This window comes from Ctenocephalides felis, unplaced genomic scaffold (genome assembly GCF_003426905.1).
Source record: "Ctenocephalides felis isolate EL2017-DRISC unplaced genomic scaffold, ASM342690v1 CF-g0.4_SCAFFOLD_03571, whole genome shotgun sequence".
NCBI classification, from domain to species: Eukaryota; Metazoa; Arthropoda; class Insecta; order Siphonaptera; family Pulicidae; genus Ctenocephalides; species Ctenocephalides felis.
The window spans coordinates 9,216,732-9,233,977 of record NW_020539725.1 but is presented as its reverse complement, the minus strand read 5'-3'; the positions used below and the strand labels follow the sequence as shown (position 1 = coordinate 9,233,977).

At 27.6% G+C, this 17,246-nt stretch overlaps 3 protein-coding genes across 3 annotated transcripts in view; 1 reads left to right on the top strand and 2 right to left on the bottom strand.

The window, feature by feature from the left end:
- Positions 1-215: 215 nt before the first annotated feature.
- LOC113387040 (HSPB1-associated protein 1-like) lies at positions 216-2,648 on the top strand. The gene is made up of 5 exons (XM_026624794.1): positions 216-744; positions 1,618-1,757; positions 1,822-1,943; positions 2,012-2,119; positions 2,369-2,648. The coding sequence occupies exons 1-5, from the start codon at positions 293-295 to the stop codon at positions 2,603-2,605; spliced, it is 1,059 nt and encodes a 352-aa protein (XP_026480579.1). The 5' UTR covers positions 216-292; the 3' UTR covers positions 2,606-2,648.
- A 158-nt stretch (positions 2,649-2,806) lies between these two features.
- Positions 2,807-7,655, bottom strand: LOC113385579 (spermine oxidase-like). Its single transcript, XM_026623429.1, has 9 exons — positions 7,619-7,655; positions 7,304-7,522; positions 6,893-7,114; positions 5,031-5,250; positions 4,101-4,282; positions 3,792-3,951; positions 3,459-3,682; positions 3,085-3,204; positions 2,807-2,948 (listed from the first exon to the last, which is right to left on the bottom strand). The coding sequence occupies exons 2-9, from the start codon at positions 7,474-7,476 to the stop codon at positions 2,807-2,809; spliced, it is 1,443 nt and encodes a 480-aa protein (XP_026479214.1). The 5' UTR covers positions 7,477-7,522; positions 7,619-7,655.
- Positions 7,656-8,650: 995 nt separating this feature from the next.
- LOC113385578 overlaps positions 8,651-17,246 on the bottom strand; it is a 19,181-nt gene continuing 10,585 nt past the window's right edge. The window contains exons 10-22 of the mRNA XM_026623428.1: positions 16,718-16,836; positions 16,035-16,158; positions 14,421-14,602; positions 14,047-14,268; positions 12,731-12,950; positions 12,222-12,403; positions 11,961-12,120; positions 11,675-11,895; positions 11,409-11,528; positions 11,215-11,337; positions 9,354-10,374; positions 9,048-9,244; positions 8,651-8,980 (exon numbers count right to left, since the gene is read on the bottom strand). Of these exons, the coding sequence (XP_026479213.1) occupies positions 8,710-8,980; positions 9,048-9,244; positions 9,354-10,374; positions 11,215-11,337; positions 11,409-11,528; positions 11,675-11,895; positions 11,961-12,120; positions 12,222-12,403; positions 12,731-12,950; positions 14,047-14,268; positions 14,421-14,602; positions 16,035-16,158; positions 16,718-16,836 (3,162 nt within the window). The 3' untranslated portion in view covers positions 8,651-8,709. The remainder of the gene's footprint in view (positions 8,981-9,047; positions 9,245-9,353; positions 10,375-11,214; positions 11,338-11,408; positions 11,529-11,674; positions 11,896-11,960; positions 12,121-12,221; positions 12,404-12,730; positions 12,951-14,046; positions 14,269-14,420; positions 14,603-16,034; positions 16,159-16,717; positions 16,837-17,246) is intronic.

Genomic DNA, 17,246 nt, shown 5'->3' with positions numbered 1-17,246 from the left:
GCATTTATGAAATTCAATTAAGGGAGAGTATTTATAAAAAAAATAAGTGGGGCCCAACAATTATTTTTGATAAGATCGCGGGAGCGGTAAGAAAAGGTTGGACTCTACTGTAGTAACGAATAAGATTTCTAAAACGCACAGAAATGTAAATAATAACATAACCTTATAACATCAACTAATATAACCTTAATTTATTAAGTGGCTTATTAAAATTTCTTTGTAAATGATTAGAGCTCTTTCAGTTTCACTCTTTTAGTGCACATAATTATATTTTATTCGACAATTTGCGAAAATGGAAGAACAATCAGAATCCATAAATATAAAAAATCTTCTCAAATCTCGAAAACCAATATTATTTAAAAACTACATAAATTCATGGCCGATTATAAAGTTCACGATGGAAGACTGGTATACAAAATTCAAAGGAAAAATATTACCGATTCGTATTGGGCACAAAAAGCATTATACACAACAATGGGAGCGATCATGCAAAATTGTTGACATGAATTTCAAAGATTTCATAAAAGATTTTCAGGATTCAGAAGATAAATGGGGATATTTTGATTATAAACATATGAATACATGGTTTGAAGAAGATATGAGCAATATGTTTGATTGGAAGATTTTTGGTGTTGAAGAAATTGGTTGTCGAGATAGTACATTGTGGATAGGTACGCCTGGTGCCCATACCCCGTGTCATTATGATGCTTATAGTTTTAACTTGGTAGCACAAATCTCTGGACGGTATGTATTTTTATTTTTTACATATTTGTAATACAATAATAAAGGCCACAAAACTATAATTATTCTCATCAGATGTTCAAATATCTACATTTATAAAAAAAAATTTAAGCAAATTTACAAAAAAAAGTGATAACTATACATTTACTTAATACAATTAGTATTATAAATCCAAACAATTTTCCTAAATTATTTAAAAATATGAGTGAGAGTAATTTATTCTATAGAGCATTGATAGCTAAGATCAAGCCATTTTTACTATTCAATGATATATAATAATTAATAATAAATGGTTATAATATTTAGAGAATATGACAAAAATGAACAAATATGTTATATGTAGTTTATTGTTATACATATACATATATTAAATGTTAAATATGAACAATACAACACTCAGATTTTTAACACACACTTTTGGTAACTACAGACGTTTCGAGACCATGGCATGCATGCCTCATATTCAGTGTAATTTCAAAAACAGTTACTTATATACTACACATTCTTTGATATTTTATTTAAATTACATTTAATTTTTGAAAATACAAAAAACACCAATTATTTCTTACTAAGCTTAACACAGTAAAATGTAAGAGATAGTTGGTGTTTTTTGTATTTTCAAATATTAAATGTAATTTAAATAAAATATTAAAGAGCGTGTTAGTATATAATAACTGTTTTGAAATTACATTGAAGATGAGGCATACCATGGTCTCAAAATGTGTGTAATTACCAAATAAAGAGTGTGTTAAAAATCTGAGTGTTTTATTGTTCATATTTAACATTTAATATATGTATATGTATAACCATAAACTACATATAACATATTTGTTCAATTTTGTATATTAATTCTATTACAATTTGTATAATTTATAGAAAGCGATGGATTCTCATACCTCCTGATAAAAAATCTAATCATCCAAGCCCTATGAAACCTTGCCGAGTTCCATATGAAGAATCAAGCATTTATAGTGGACTAGATTTTTATAGTCCAAAAAAAGTAAAAGATTTCAAAGGTTTGATAGTTTTATTACTTGAAATATTTAATATAACTGGAGTAATTTAAGAATAAATTTATAGCTATTGACGGAGCTATTGTGGTAACATTAAACCCTGGAGATGTATTGTTTGTACCTAAACATTGGTGGCATTTCGTAGAAAATATTGATTTAGCAATAAGTATAAATACTTGGGTGCCCATGGTAAGCATTGAAGCTTATATAGACAATATGAATTTATATTTTAATATTTAATCAATTGAGTACAACAGGAATCTGATGATGAAAGCCGTTTGGAAGAATCATTTGTAAGAATGTTTATTAGTTCAATAATTGATAGAAGTAATAACATTGCAGAGGCTATTTTAAATCCAAATGAGGTAATATAGAACTTGTATAGGATGCCTAATTGAAATAATTCTTAATTCATTCCACTAACCCTAAAGATAGTAAAAACTGAACAAAGTTGATAGAAAGCAGATAAAATTCAAGTTATTTAATTCAAAAACTTTATTCAATAAAGCATATTTAATATTTAATAATTTAATAATAATTCAATTATTATAATAATTGGCATTAATTTTTTGGTCCTCATTTATAATTATCTAATTGATTATAAAATATTACAGGATGACATTTCTAAAGAAACTGCTCTTCAATATTTAACTTATTTTGCTAAAAAGCACAAAGATTTTCCTCCTGGTTCTAGTCATGAAAATTTATTATTCGAAGAAGAATTATATAAAGAATATGAACTAAAATTTAAAAATATTAAATTTTTGAATGAGAGTACAAAGATGGAATTTGAACATGTGATACAAGAAAATTCTAAACGCCATCTGAAAAACCACAGATGGGAAGATTAAAAATGAAAATTTGAAGATGATGACGAGTTTAATTAATTCATTTTGCCACCCTCAAGTTATAAATTTAGTTAAAGAAATATTTATTCAAGAGTATAGCAAATAAGTATAAATTTAATATATATATATATATATATATATATATATATATATATGTATATATATATATATAGGTTAAAATAAATATGGCTACAACATACTTTACTATAGCTTGGATCTTGTATCTGGTCTGTAATTATTCAAACTAATTACTCTACCAGCTTCTCTAAATCCACTTTCCACAGCCCCGTGAACCGTTGAATAAAAATTTTGACTTGTAGCTTCTCCAGCAAATAAAAGGTTCATTCTAAAATACAATTCATGTTATATTAGTAACAAAATTTTCTAAATCAGATATCATCTATGGTTAAAACTGCAATAAATATTTTTTTAATAATATTCCAACTTTTATTTATTTTCTATGTATCTTTTATCATCTTTACCTTCCAAAATCATCTGAAACTGGTTTCGACAGTTCAAATGAACTACCTCCATATTTTTCTGTCCTGACTAATCGTAATGAATATGACCCTCGACTGTAAGGATTTTCACCCCATTTACTCCTGCAAATAAAAAATTGTAAATCAATAAATTTTTATAATTAAACTAGAATAAGATGAGGACGATCCGCCATCAATTGAATCTATGAATGTTTTAAAAAAAATGCGAAAATTGTGTTCTTAATTTTGAAAAATAAGACCTGACTAAATTTTCTAGAAGACATACAATGAAATAGTTCAAGTAAAATCTCTTAAATTATTATTTGTTTACCAACAATATTATTTTATTGAATTTATTATATTTTTATGTTTGATACCTCAGAACTTCAATTGGATCACTATAATATGATATATTATTCCTCAATCTATGCCTTGCAACAAATTTTCTTAATAAACGAGAGCATGATTTCAACACTTGTTCATCACTTAAAGATTCCATAATTTTGGCTGATGGTCCAGTCACCCAACCACAAAGTACATCAGGACATTGATCAACAGTATAAAATCCAAATACATCAATGAGCCATTTTTCATTTTCTTTCTTAAAATTACAACAACAATGTACAACAATTTTATAATAATAATTATAGTACTATAATTAAGTAATTACATATATATAAAACAATTAAACAAACATGTTTCTCTAATACCTCTCTATCCTCGACAGTCCACAATAATCTGATCCCATTCCAATCAGGAAGCCACCATTTTGATTCAAAACGAAGAAATATTTTATCAACAATTCCAAAACCTAGATTTTCTATGCATTTCATTTTATATTGTGGTAAATCTGGTTTGAATAAACTAGAGCTGGAAAATACAATGAAATTAATATATTTTGGGAGCAGCAAGTCAATTGTAAAAATAGTCTAAATTAAAATTGTGTTAAAAGATCACAAATAAATAAAAATTTCATAAATAATATAAAACAGGACATGTACAACTGTGTTAATTGATACCTATTTTTTAGAACGCCTAAAGGTACAGTAACAATAACATGATCAGCTTCATAGCATGAATTATCTTTGCATTTTATAGTGACTGGTTTTTCAGATAAAGGCTGATTCCATTCTATAGATATAACTTCTTTTTTGAATTGTATATCCAAATTTAAAACCTTTTTTGGATCAGGGTACTTGTTCTAGAAAAATTTTAGGAAATACTGATTAGTATCATTTTTTATTAATTCTCTTTTAATTATTTCTTTGGATGCATTTATTAACTTCCCATAGGGTAAGTTATAATAATCACAAAAAAATGAAAAAAAAAAGTTTTTATATATCTTTACGTTTCAGAGGTTTCTGAACATTTTGGCATAGAAAAATGGATGTATGTGTATGTTGTGTACGGATACAAATTTTCGTCGATGATTTCGGGAATACCGATCAACCGATTTGAATAATTCAAAAACCATTCGATTCGTATTGATCAGGAGACGTGCTGATTAGTTTTTGGCAAAGGCAGGTCTAACCGTTCCGAAGATACGAGGCAAAAAGTGCGAAAAACGATAACTCAGTTTTTACGAGAACGGAGCATCCGATTTTAATAATTCAAAAAACATTTTACTTGTATTGACAAGAACCGTGTTCCCGAATTCGTCGACAAAAATTTGCATCCGCACACACACACACTCACATACATATACACACACATACTTCCATTTTTTGCTAAGGTATGCCAAAATGTTCAGAAACCTCTGAAACTCTTTTTTGCGATTGCTATAGCTTGTCCTAAGGAAAGTTACCACTAGGGTTTTGAATGAAAAAAAACAACAAAGAAAACTTTTAAAACTGATAAAATATATCCTAATTGAAGCCTCACACAAATGTGTCGAGTATATAAAAAAATTCGGTGTAAACTTATAATATAACACAAAATAAAATATTTACCATCAAAACATCTAAAAACCTTATATATCCTGCTCCTTTCCAATTCAATATTGGATGCCCAGGACATTCATGATATTCCAACGATCCTTTAGCAGAACTTTCAAACCAATTGTCTGATGCATCAATACTATTATTAAACTTGTGACACCAATCTAAGTATTGCTCAGAAAGAGCATCATTGATATCTTGATACTCATGTTGTTTCAAGAGATTGTTATATCTATAAATTATAAAATGATTATCATTTATAATTCCATATGGTCTATATGGTTTTTGTTAATAAAAGATTCTTTTGAGTGACACATGTGAGTTAATTATAAACCCTTATTAACTCCCCGTAGGGTAAGTTATAGTAATCGCAAAAAAATCGAAAATGAAAATTTTTATATATCTTTACGTTTCAGAGGTTTCTGAACATTTTGGCATACCTTAGCAAAAATGGATGTATGTGTGTGTGGATACAAATTTTCGTCGACGATTTCGGGAACACGGTTCAACCGATTACAATTATTCAAAAAACATTTGATTGCTGTTGATAAGGAGACGTGCTGATTAGTTTTTGGCGAAGGCAGGTCTAGCCGTTTCGAAGATACGGGGCAAAAAGTGCCACAAACGGTAACTCAGTTTTTAAGAGAACGGGGCGTCCGATTTTAATAATTCAAAAAACATTTTACTTGTATTGACAAGATGAAGCATTGATCAAATTTGTATGAAGGCAGGTCTAGTGGTTTCGGCGATCTAGGGGAAAAAGTAAAAAAAATGCCATTTGGCGATCAAAAATGATCATTGGACATATGCACATCAAATTATCAGATATTTTATAGAGATTTTAACCATGAGTATAAATTTTGTTTGCATTACGACGCGGCGCTTAGGCGCTTCGATATAACGTATCTATGCAGTTGAAGCAGTACGATAGCTTTGAAAAAAAGTTCAAAATTTCCAAAATATTTCAAAATAAAGAAAACATTTTTTTTTTCAAAAAAAAGGAAATTTTTGTCAAAATTGTTAATCTTTTAAAAAAAAAAATTTTTGGTACGAGAAGTTCTTTAAAGCAATTTGCCTTAAAGCACGATGCTACGCGCCCCACTAGTTTCCTATAATAATAATATTAATAAAGCACTTATTACAGATTTAGTTCAAAAATAGTTTATCTACAGTAAATGAATTTAAAATACCTATCTTTAGTGCTTAATTTATATAATTCTTTTATGTATCTAATATGTATAAATAAACATATTTTATATATGTTTCATATATTGTGGTGAAAGTAGGGCAGATATTCCTATTTAATACGCAGAATCTTTTGCACAGCATATTAATCTAACATTTATAAATCAGCAATTAATTATTATACTAATGTAGAGATCTAACTGATCTTTTAAAATCTTCTAATGTAAATATAAAAGGAAAGATTTTAAATGCAGTTTATTCTTTGCATTTTGACTATATAGTCCAGTCATTATAGTAAGTTCACCTCGGAATTCGAGATACTCAGCTGTAAGTCTGTAAATATTTGTACATTACACCCTAAAGTTGTTTCAAAACTTACATATGATATTGAAACCCTACCATATGTAGGTTTTGAGACAACTTTAGGGTGCCAATATACAAATATTTGCAGACTTACAGCTGGGTATCTCAAATTCCAAGATTCTTAACTAATTTAAGCTTAAATGACTGTACTAATAATAATTATTGATTGACACAACTTGTGCATAATCTAATGATTAAGAATATATCCCAAAAACAACCCTTTAGCTTGATAGTTCAAAATAAAATAATGCTTGTATCAAAATTCTTCACATAAGTCATTATTTAAGAAAATGTAATACTCAACAGAACTATAGCCCCCGACTTACTTTTTAATTTTGAATTGTCCAACAGAAGTATCTGAATCGAATATATCATCATCATTTATACCAATTTCATAATAAATTTCTTCTAGTTTTTTAGAATTGTTCTTAGGAACAATTGTTCCATTCGATATTAAAAACTCATTATTCCAATACATTTCTGAACCGCTCAATAGATTCAGATCCTTTACGATATCATATACAATATTTCCTTCTTCTCCGTGACACCTGCAGAAAAGAAAACTAAAATTAATAACAATAAATAAAATTTACATAATTTGATCTGTAAACAATAACATGCAGCTGTGAAAAAATTAAAATCAGCAATATAGTTCATCGAATGTTGACAGATTTTTATAAAACAATTATTAATACAATAATTATTGATAGTATCATTTATAATTGAGTTTTACATGCCATTGTGCTCCCAAATCTACTGTGTTGTTGTTGAAATTTGTGGTATAAATTCTACCACCAATTCTGTCACTGGCTTCTAATATAACTACATTTTTTAAGCCATTTTTTATTAATTTGACAGCAGCCGCTATTCCTGCTGCACCTGCTCCAATAATTATAATATTTTTTGCCATTTATATATTTTTAGGTTATGTCAGTTTCAATATTATTTTGCTGCAACTGAATAAGGAAATATATTAACTATAAGCAACACAATCTGTTTTTGGAAAAGTTATCTAATTTTCATCTACTAAATTCAACCTTTATTTTATGTACCTTACTCATAAGCTTAATTATAGCTTAAGAATGTAAACAATATAACTATCATTTTTTTATTTTATTTGTTTGCTTTATATGTATTATGTGCATTACATTATCTTAAATGTCATCTGATAAAATGTGCCAGATAAAAATATTTAAAGCTAAAATTCAATCTTCTAGTAATTTGCACCATGGTTTCTGAGCATATAAAAGACATGGATAAAGATAAATAAACCTTGTAGAAAAATTAAGACTGAACCCAAAACCCAAAAAATATATTGAATAATTTGAAATTAATATGTCCATATTATTATAATAGTTAATATTAAGTTTATTGGACATATATATTGGATATATATTATATATTATTACATTACTTACATAAATAATTAATTCAAAAAATCGATTTTCAAAATAACCGCGGTTAAATAGTAAAAAAAAAACGTTAATTTCAAAATTCCAGTGAAGAATATTAAAATTAATTTAAAATTATAATTATAACCTGCTGCATTTATTTTTTATGCACATTTAAATAAGCATAAAAAATTGGCAGGTCATTGATAATTATCAATGGCCTGCTGAATATTTTTTTTTATTTTTTAAAAAAATTCTAAACAAATCAGAACATTAATTTTCCACAATTTTGTTAAATAGTTTGCAAAAAAATGCATAATATGTATATACTTTATGCAATTTTTTGCCAAATGGTTCACATTTATTAAGGATATAAAAACCTATTAAAAAAAAATGCTAATTATTTGAGTTTTTGTCCTTAATATTTACAAAATTATGTCGTTCTGGTTAGTGCATTTTATATATGTAAGTTACACCTAAATGAACAAATAATTATTGAGTTATTCATTTTTATTGAATATGAAATATATACAATTAGTAAAAATATAGTGCAAAGAGAATTGGTTATTGTTGATAAAAGTTTTCTACATAAGTATATCATTTGTATCAAAATTTTTAACTTTGAAAATTGGTTGAAATTTAATTTTCAATTTGCAATTTTTAATGTCATTGATTAAATTGTGCTTTGTGCATACATCAGCCTAGATAAAAAAGATTGGCACATGTTTCAAGTATTATTATTTAACTATAGTTTAATAAACATTACTATCACAATTTTTATATTGAATATTTCTTATCGATTCAAGTATTATTTCTGCTTGTTCAATACCTGTCTTCATAGCACCGTGTGTTGTAGAGAAGAATTGTTCACTGCACGCTTCACCAGCAAATAAAATTCGGGGCTGTCCATTTTTGTCTAAAATTGGTGAAGCTAAATCCTTCCACCCAGTATTATTTTTATCACAGATAGGTCTAGTATGACTATATGATCCCAAAGTGTGAGGATCGGTATGCCACTTGCTCCTTTGAAAAATAGTAATAATGTTTTGACATGTATAAATGTATTATTTGGACCTCATTATTTATTCACCTGTACACTCGGCATGGTGTTGGTACTGGAATCTTCAGAATTTTTCGAAGTAATGTGACACAATCTTTAGCTATTTCATCTGCTGATCGTTCTTCAACTAGGATTGCGCCCCTGGCTCCAACCCATCCAACTAAAGTATTAGTAGCCCCTGGATATAAAACATCAAATCCAGACATGTCGTAAACCCAAGAGCTAGCCTGAAAGAGAATTACTTATTTATTACAAATTTAAATTTATAATTTTAACAATATTCATATAATCAGAATTAAAGAATTTGAAAATAAAATTAATGAATTTTATACTGACTTCATCAGGTTTACACTTTGATTCTGCATCAAACCATACAAATTGAAATCCCTCATTATCATTCCACCAAGCTTCTTCAAATTGTAAAAATATTTTATTGATCGTTGCAAAACCCATGTCTTCAATGGCTTGTGTAACATTTTTTGGTAAGCTGGGTTTAAACCAATTTTTATAATTCTTTTTTAATACTCCTAAAGATACAGTAACTATCACATAATCTGCATTGTATTCAATATTATCCATTGTGCAAACCTTGACACCATTTTCTGACCACTGTACAGATACTACTTCTTTATTAAATTCTAAAGTTTTTTTGGGTAAAGTATTACATAATTTTTCTATAACAGTACTATATCCGTGAAGGTAATTTATATGAGCTTGAGAATTCTCCCCTTCAAAGGAATATTTACCCCATGCTTTTGCTGACAAATCTTTCAAAGAAAGACATGAATTATCAATTATTTGAAATCGAACATGCCACTCATACAAATATTTTTTAATTAGGTTCATCTCAGCAGTGTCACTTGAACAAGTAGCTAAATACTTATCAAATTCTTCTTTTAAATAATTCTCCACGCTGTCTGGGTAATCACAACTTTCATTTTCAGCAAAAGCTTCCAAATTTTCCAAAATTTGACCCACAATGAAATCAATTTTATTTACAACACTATCGTTTATTGTTGCACCATATTCGTTTATATAAAGTCCTTGTCCCTCCATAGACGTTTTGTCTGATAATAATTTATAATGATCTGATACTTTAAATAAAGCATTTTTTGAACCATGTAACCATTGTGCACCAGCTTCCACAAAGTCATTTCCAAAATTTACAGTATTTATTCTACCACCTGGTCGAGATTTAGCTTCTAGTATTTTAACTGAGCATATTCCATCAGATTTAATTGAAGAATTAATAAATAATTTAGATAAATTGGTTTTAAGTAAGGTATGAGCAGCAGCCAGACCAGATATCCCAGCACCAATTACTAAAACGTTTTTGGATGAGGTGATACAATCAGATCTGCAGAAAAAATTTGAAGCCTTGAAGATTGAAGAAAAACATGACTACCATGCAATCTCATGCATCTACACCATCACCAAAACCAATATTTAAATAAATAATCTTTTACTTAATTATTTTGTTTAGAAAATATGGGTAATAGGATATAAATTCCTCAACCAATGGATTAAGAACAACATGTATAGAATTTTTACATACAAATGTATACTATGTACACAACAATTTATATTAGAACCCAAGAAGAATTTACTTTAATAACTATAGTTAGTCACACCAAGTTCAGAAAATATATGTTATATGTATTAATGTATTATTTTACATATATCATGTTTTTATTTGAACAGAAATATTAAGTTGTAAAATAAAAAAATAATTGTAAATGGTATTTTGCTTTATGGCAAGTTGCATGAACTTTCAGACACGTGTAAATAATAATCGACTTATTAATCTCAGATTTAGAGGAATCTGGTACCTTTACAATTTTTATCCAAATGTAAAAATACATGGAATTTTACCAAACTTGTAAAATATATCTTCATTTTTAAATGATTTCATGTGTAAAAATAATGTAAGTAGTAATAACAGTAAATAAATTATTCAAAAATATACAGTGTCTTAATATGAGAGAAGTATTACTGAAAATTTATTCCAAATACATTATAAAAAGATCCATATTAGTAATGAAGAAAAACTTAATTTTAAAATTTATAACTATGGTTATTAATTTAAAATAATACAGGCATTTTACATGAACATGCACATAAAGCATACAGAAAGTTTGACAAAACTAACCACAACATATAATTTTATTATCCTGATCTGCCATTTCTCATCACTGACCTCAAACTGTTTGGATTCAAACTAATTATTCTGGTAGCTTCTCTGAAACCACTTTCCACAGCACCATGAACTGTTGAATAATAGTTTTTGCTGGTTGCTTCTCCACCAAATAAAATAGCTGATCTAAAATATACAATGATACAATCAATGACCATCTATGATGTGATTACGAACTCTATGAAAATTCAAATTACCGTCCCAAAGAATCAATAACTGGTTTAGATAACTCAAAAGAACTTCCTCCATATTTTTCAGTTTTCAGTAAACGTAATGAATATGATCCTTTACTGTATGGATTTTCACCCCATTTACTCCTATAAAAGATATAAATTAACTATATTTTGGTAATAAAAACATCAACAATAAAATGATGATTAATAAAATCATCATATACTGGAACATATAAACAAAAAGTACTAAATAACACTAATACCAATAAATCTAATTACAAATAATTTACCTAAGGATTTCAACAGGATCACTATAAAGTATTTTGCTTTTCTTTCTGTGTTTTGCAACAAATCTTCTTAATAGGTCAGAGCATAATCTCAGTACTTCTTCATCACTCAAAGATTCCATAATTTTTGCTGAAGGACCAGTTACCCATCCGCAAAGTACATCTGGGCATTGGTCAACAGTAAAAAAGCCAAATACATCAATAAGCCACTTATGTTCTTCATTCTATATTTTTTATTTTTATTATTATTAATTTGTTGAATACAACTAGTCAAATGTTAAATGCAAACCTCCTTATCATCAGCAGTCCATAATAATCTGATGCCATTCCAATCAGGAAGCCACCAATTTGACTCAAATCGAAGATATATTTTATCAACGACGCCAAAACCTAGATTATCTATGCATTTAAGTTTATATTCGGGCAAGGCTGGTTGAAATAATCTTGTGCTGAAAAAAAAGATAGAATAAATATCTCACATTATATATAAAATTATAAATAAACATATTTGATTAGATTTTATTCAGGTCTCAAAAAGAATTTTTTTTACTTATTTTTGAGGACTCCCAAAGGTACAGTAACTATGACATGATCAGCATCGTAAGAAGAATTATCCTTGCATTTTATAGTCACTGGTTTCTTAGTTGTAGGCTGGTCCCATTCTATAGAAGTAACTTCTTTTTGAAATCGTATGTCTAAATTCAAATCCTTTTCCTTATCTGGGTATTTTTCCTAAAAAATAATAAAATAGCTTAATATACTAATTGTAAGTTAAAATTCAATGATTGTGTGTAATTCAATATAATTTTCAATTAATTTACATATTTAATAAAATGTATAAAAATAGAACATATTAATATTGTATGTGTAAAATAGTCTTAGTTTTTTATTTTTCATACAAGATTCATTCGTTTTTAATTTATTTATTCATTTAAATTGCAAAATATTGATGATTATTAAGGAAAGTATTTATTTTTTTTAAACAACCTATACAAACTTTGTTAGTTTGATAAGAAATCTAGAATAGATTAAATTTCAATGATTTCTTGTAATTCATACCATTAAGACTTCTAGAAATCTAATATATCCAGCACCTTTCCAATTCAATAATGGATGTCCAGGGCATTCAAAATATTCTAATGATCCTTTAGCAGAACTTTCAAACCAATTGTCGGATGCATCAACACTATTAACACATTTATGGCACCACTCTAAGTATTGTTCAGCGAGAACTGTATCGATTAATTGATATTCAGTTTCCTTTAAAATATTGTAATATCTAAAATATAGTAATAAATTATGTAAAATAAAAACAGCATTATAATAATACATGTTACAGTAGAAGTTTATTAGTCCGGCACACTTGGGACCGGCCTAGGTAACGGACTATCAAAAACACCAGACTATCAGGAGGTGCCAAACAGTCCAGAGTACAAATTGGTGCAAAACAGTCTTTAAAGAAGGCAGCAGTCATTAGCACATGACAAAACGGTTAATCTGCCTTTGTTTTTCCTCTAAATAGGATTTTTCTCCTCCCCAGTTAAATTATTTCAACAATCAGAAATTTCTGAAACTAATCCTTATATTTTTCTGCAGAGGTTTGAATTTTATCTAAAAACTTAAAGTTTCTGAGCCAACCATCAGAATAATTACATACATTTTCAGCAATCTTGGACAAAATGTTTTACTTTTTCAACAATCATTGGACTTGTTACCGGTATTCCTTGCAAATGTACTGCACTAAATCATTTGAACAGTACACTATATAGGAGTTTCAGTTTTGGATTTTCAATGTTTGTCTAGAAGACAATGTTTCAATTGTTACCAAATGAGTAGCAAACATCATCTGTTTAAAACATTTGACATATTAGCTGCCGTCCATTGTTTCACTTTAATTACGCTTCTACAAACATTTCTAATTAAAAATTTTTCAAGACTGGTCATTTTATTTCATCCGTATATTTTATATTTTAGAGTTTTACCAGACCTAACATAATACTGAGCTCCATTTTTATATATAAGATAAACTCTTGAAAAAACAATTGAAATTGTTCCAGACTATCGGGCATTCTGGACTGTTGGGTGCCGGACTAATAGACTTCTACTGTATATAAATTTGGTTAAAATAACAAATATTCAGATAATATAATAACTGTAAATTATTAAGTTTTAAGTATTCATCGATCGTGCAATTTTGAATATTGTAATATTGATTACTATTAACACATTTATGTGTAAAAACAGTATAGCTTATACAATTAATTTTAAATGCTGGTTAATTTGGAATATATTACCAATCTCATGAGTTTTAATCATTGAAAATATTGTCAATGTGTAAATATTGTATGAAGTATTAAAATATATTTTCTTTATACTTATTTGTCACGTATTGTCCAACTGACAGGTCAGGATCTATTATATCATCCTCATTGATAGCAATCTTTAAATAAATTTCTTCAAGTTTTTTAGAAATGTCTTTGGAAACTGTTGTTCCATCTGATATGAGAATTTCATTATTGAGGAACATTTCTGAACTACTTAATAGATTCATATCCTTCACTATATCATGTACAATATTTCCTTCTTCTCCGTGACACCTACAAAGGTAATATTTGTTATATACTGAAACAATACATAATACAGCAACATTCTTTAGTGTTATGTAATAAAATTTGCCATTCAATTTGTTCTTCAAATCATTGTTTTAGAAAAGAATTAATAGAGGAAATTTTGATGGATCTTTACAAACCATTGTGCTCCTAAATCAACTGTGTTGTTTCCAAATAATGTTGTGTGAATCCTACCACCAATTCTATCACTAGCTTCTAAAATAATCACATTTCTTAAACCATTTTTATTCAATTTAACAGCAGCAGATATTCCTGCAGCTCCAGCTCCGATAATTACAATATTTTTTGCCATTTGAACTAACTTTGAGGTTATGTTTACAATTTTAATTTTAAAAGAATTAACTGCAGTGTTTGAAAAACTGTGAGGGTCAGTGATTCTCAAAATTTTTCTTATATTGGTCGCGCCGAAAGAAAGAAGCAAAACTAAAAAAAATATAATAAAAAAAACTGGTCAGAGTAATAATAAAAAAATGATGTGTTTTTGTTTTAGAAATCAATACGATAAAAATTTATAATAAAATATAATTATAACGTTATATAAAATATATCTTATAGTGTTATAATTAAATTTAATTACAATGATAAATTATAATTTAACAAAATGGAGTACTCAATAAACCCATAAATTTAAAATTTATTTTATTCTGTAAATTTATTACATTTATCACAAACTATCAAAGTCAAAATGTCAGTATGTCTATTAAAATTTATTAACCAATTTTTAACTTTACACTCGCTATTCTGCCATAATTTTCTAAACGTTTCTATGAATTAATTATCGCAAGCGCACTATAAATACAATATTGTAAAAAAATTATGTAAACTAAAGATAAGATTTGCGTTATTATTTCCTATTAAACTACTCAATAAAATATTAGATTAGAAGTTATGGTTTGTGTATTTATATTTATGCAATGCTATCGAGATTTTCTGACCACAAATAATAAAACACTTACCATAATAATGTTTATTCGAAACTTTATCGATATTTTTTTAATTGAAATTTGTAATTGTATTTACTATTAAATCTGGAATAATAAACTAGTAATTTTTATACATTATTTATGATTAAGCTTAAATATAAAAGAAGTAGAAATACAGTTTGGACAAATAATACTGACTTAAATTTCAATTCCACCCTTATGGGTACAGTATACTTATAACATTTTTTTATTAATTATTTTTTGCTAAAATATTAATATATATTTTCAAAATTATGTCAAAGATTGAGTATTCACTTTTGAATTATCAAAGATCGTAGAAGTAGATAACCAAAAATTGTAAATGTAGTTGACAATTTTCAGAAGGAATTGTTAAAGAAATATATACAAAAATGATTTTTACATTTTTTTTACAAAAGTATTGACTTATGTTCTTATAAAACTTTTAATATCTTTTATCTAATTATTCTATTAATTTTTTCTATCTATTCATTTTATTAATTTGGCAGCATTCTCAATGCTTTGCTTTTTGCTTTATTCGAATAATTCTACAGTTTAATTTTACATAATTAGATTAATTATTTCAAATTAAGACCATATTTGGCATAGAAATGATATACAAACAAATATGATATATAAATGAGTCATGATTTCTTTGTAAAAAAAAAAATAAACAAGTATTTTTTGAAACAAAACTATAGTATTCACAATAGCTATATTTATCTCATGAGTATAATAAATTCCACATGTGAAACAATTATTTTTGTTAATTTATTAATATTCATCACTGGCCATTCTTTGTGCTTTGCTGAGATTAATTATTCTATTAGCTTCTCTAAAACCGCTTTCGGTAGCTCCGTGGACCGTTGAATAATAATTCTGACTCGTAGCTTCTCCAGCAAATAAAATAGCTGACCTGAAATATTTCATAAAATATTCTAATTTACAGGGGTTTTTTCATACGAGCACAAACTGTTTACAAATTGATCAAAACTGACAACATGCAACTGATTCAAACATTTGCAGATTTAGTTAGTTTGTAAATTAGAATTGAACGAAACCAGGGTGTTCCAGAACTGAATGTCAAGCCGAAAGAAATGAAGTATGATGTTACAATGCTACAATAATTCATAATGGGCTGTAACTTGGCAAAATTGCTGAAACTATAATTATAAAAGAAATCTCAGAAGTCCTCATGGTTCCGGTGCGAGCTAAAAATTAATACATTTTTTGGATATAATTCTATGCTGTACAATTTTGTCAAAGGTAATTTTGCGATGAAAGTGACGAATCGATTATGAAAATTTAAAAACCGTTCGAAAGATATTGGTTGGGAATCGTGCTGATTAGTTTTTGGTAGAGATCGGCCGGGCCGTTTTCTGGTAATAAAGTGTTAAAAAAAATTTTTCGACGATTTTTATTATTACTTTTTAACGATAGATACATATATAAATAAAGAGCAAATATCTACAGACCTTCCTGATGCATCAATGACAGGTTGTGATAATTCTGTAGAACTGCCACCAAAATTTTCAGTTTTTAGTAGTCGAAGCGAATAAGAACCTCGGCTATATGGATTTGTTCCCATTTGCTTCTGTAATAAAAAAAATAAACCATAAGGATAAAAAAATTGATAAACTTATAAGCAAGTAAAATCATATCTTTCCAGAAAAGACAATCACAAAAAAAACAACATCAAAACAACATCGCATTGCGATCTTGGACATCGCGCGCGCCGAAGTCATTTTTGTTGTATAGAACGTTCATTGAGCGCGGAGTAATGTCACATTTGCGATATTAATTAATAAGATGTTAATTTAAATAAATGAGTGCACGTACCTTAATACCTCAACAGGATCGCAGTACCTTTTAGCAGTTTTTGATTCATATTTTGTCACAAATTTTCTTATTAAATCTGAACATATTTGTAAAACTTTTTCATCGCTCAAAGACTCCATAATTTTTGCCGAAGGACCAGTCACCCAACCGCAGAGCACATCGGAA

Coding starts and splice junctions, on each gene's coding strand:
- LOC113387040 (XM_026624794.1), top strand. CDS start 293: ATGGAAGAACAATCAGAATCCATAAATATAAAAAATCTTCTCAAATCT. Junction 745..1,617: donor GTAGCACAAATCTCTGGACG/GTATGTATTTTT, acceptor TATAATTTATAG/AAAGCGATGGATTCTCATAC. Junction 2,120..2,368: donor CTATTTTAAATCCAAATGAG/GTAATATAGAAC, acceptor AAAATATTACAG/GATGACATTTCTAAAGAAAC.
- LOC113385579 (XM_026623429.1), bottom strand. CDS start 7,476: ATGGCAAAAAATATTATAATTATTGGAGCAGGTGCAGCAGGAATAGCG. Junction 3,952..4,100: donor TTAGGCGTTCTAAAAAATAG/GTATCAATTAAC, acceptor TGTATTTTCCAG/CTCTAGTTTATTCAAACCAG. Junction 3,683..3,791: donor GGACTGTCGAGGATAGAGAG/GTATTAGAGAAA, acceptor TGTAATTTTAAG/AAAGAAAATGAAAAATGGCT.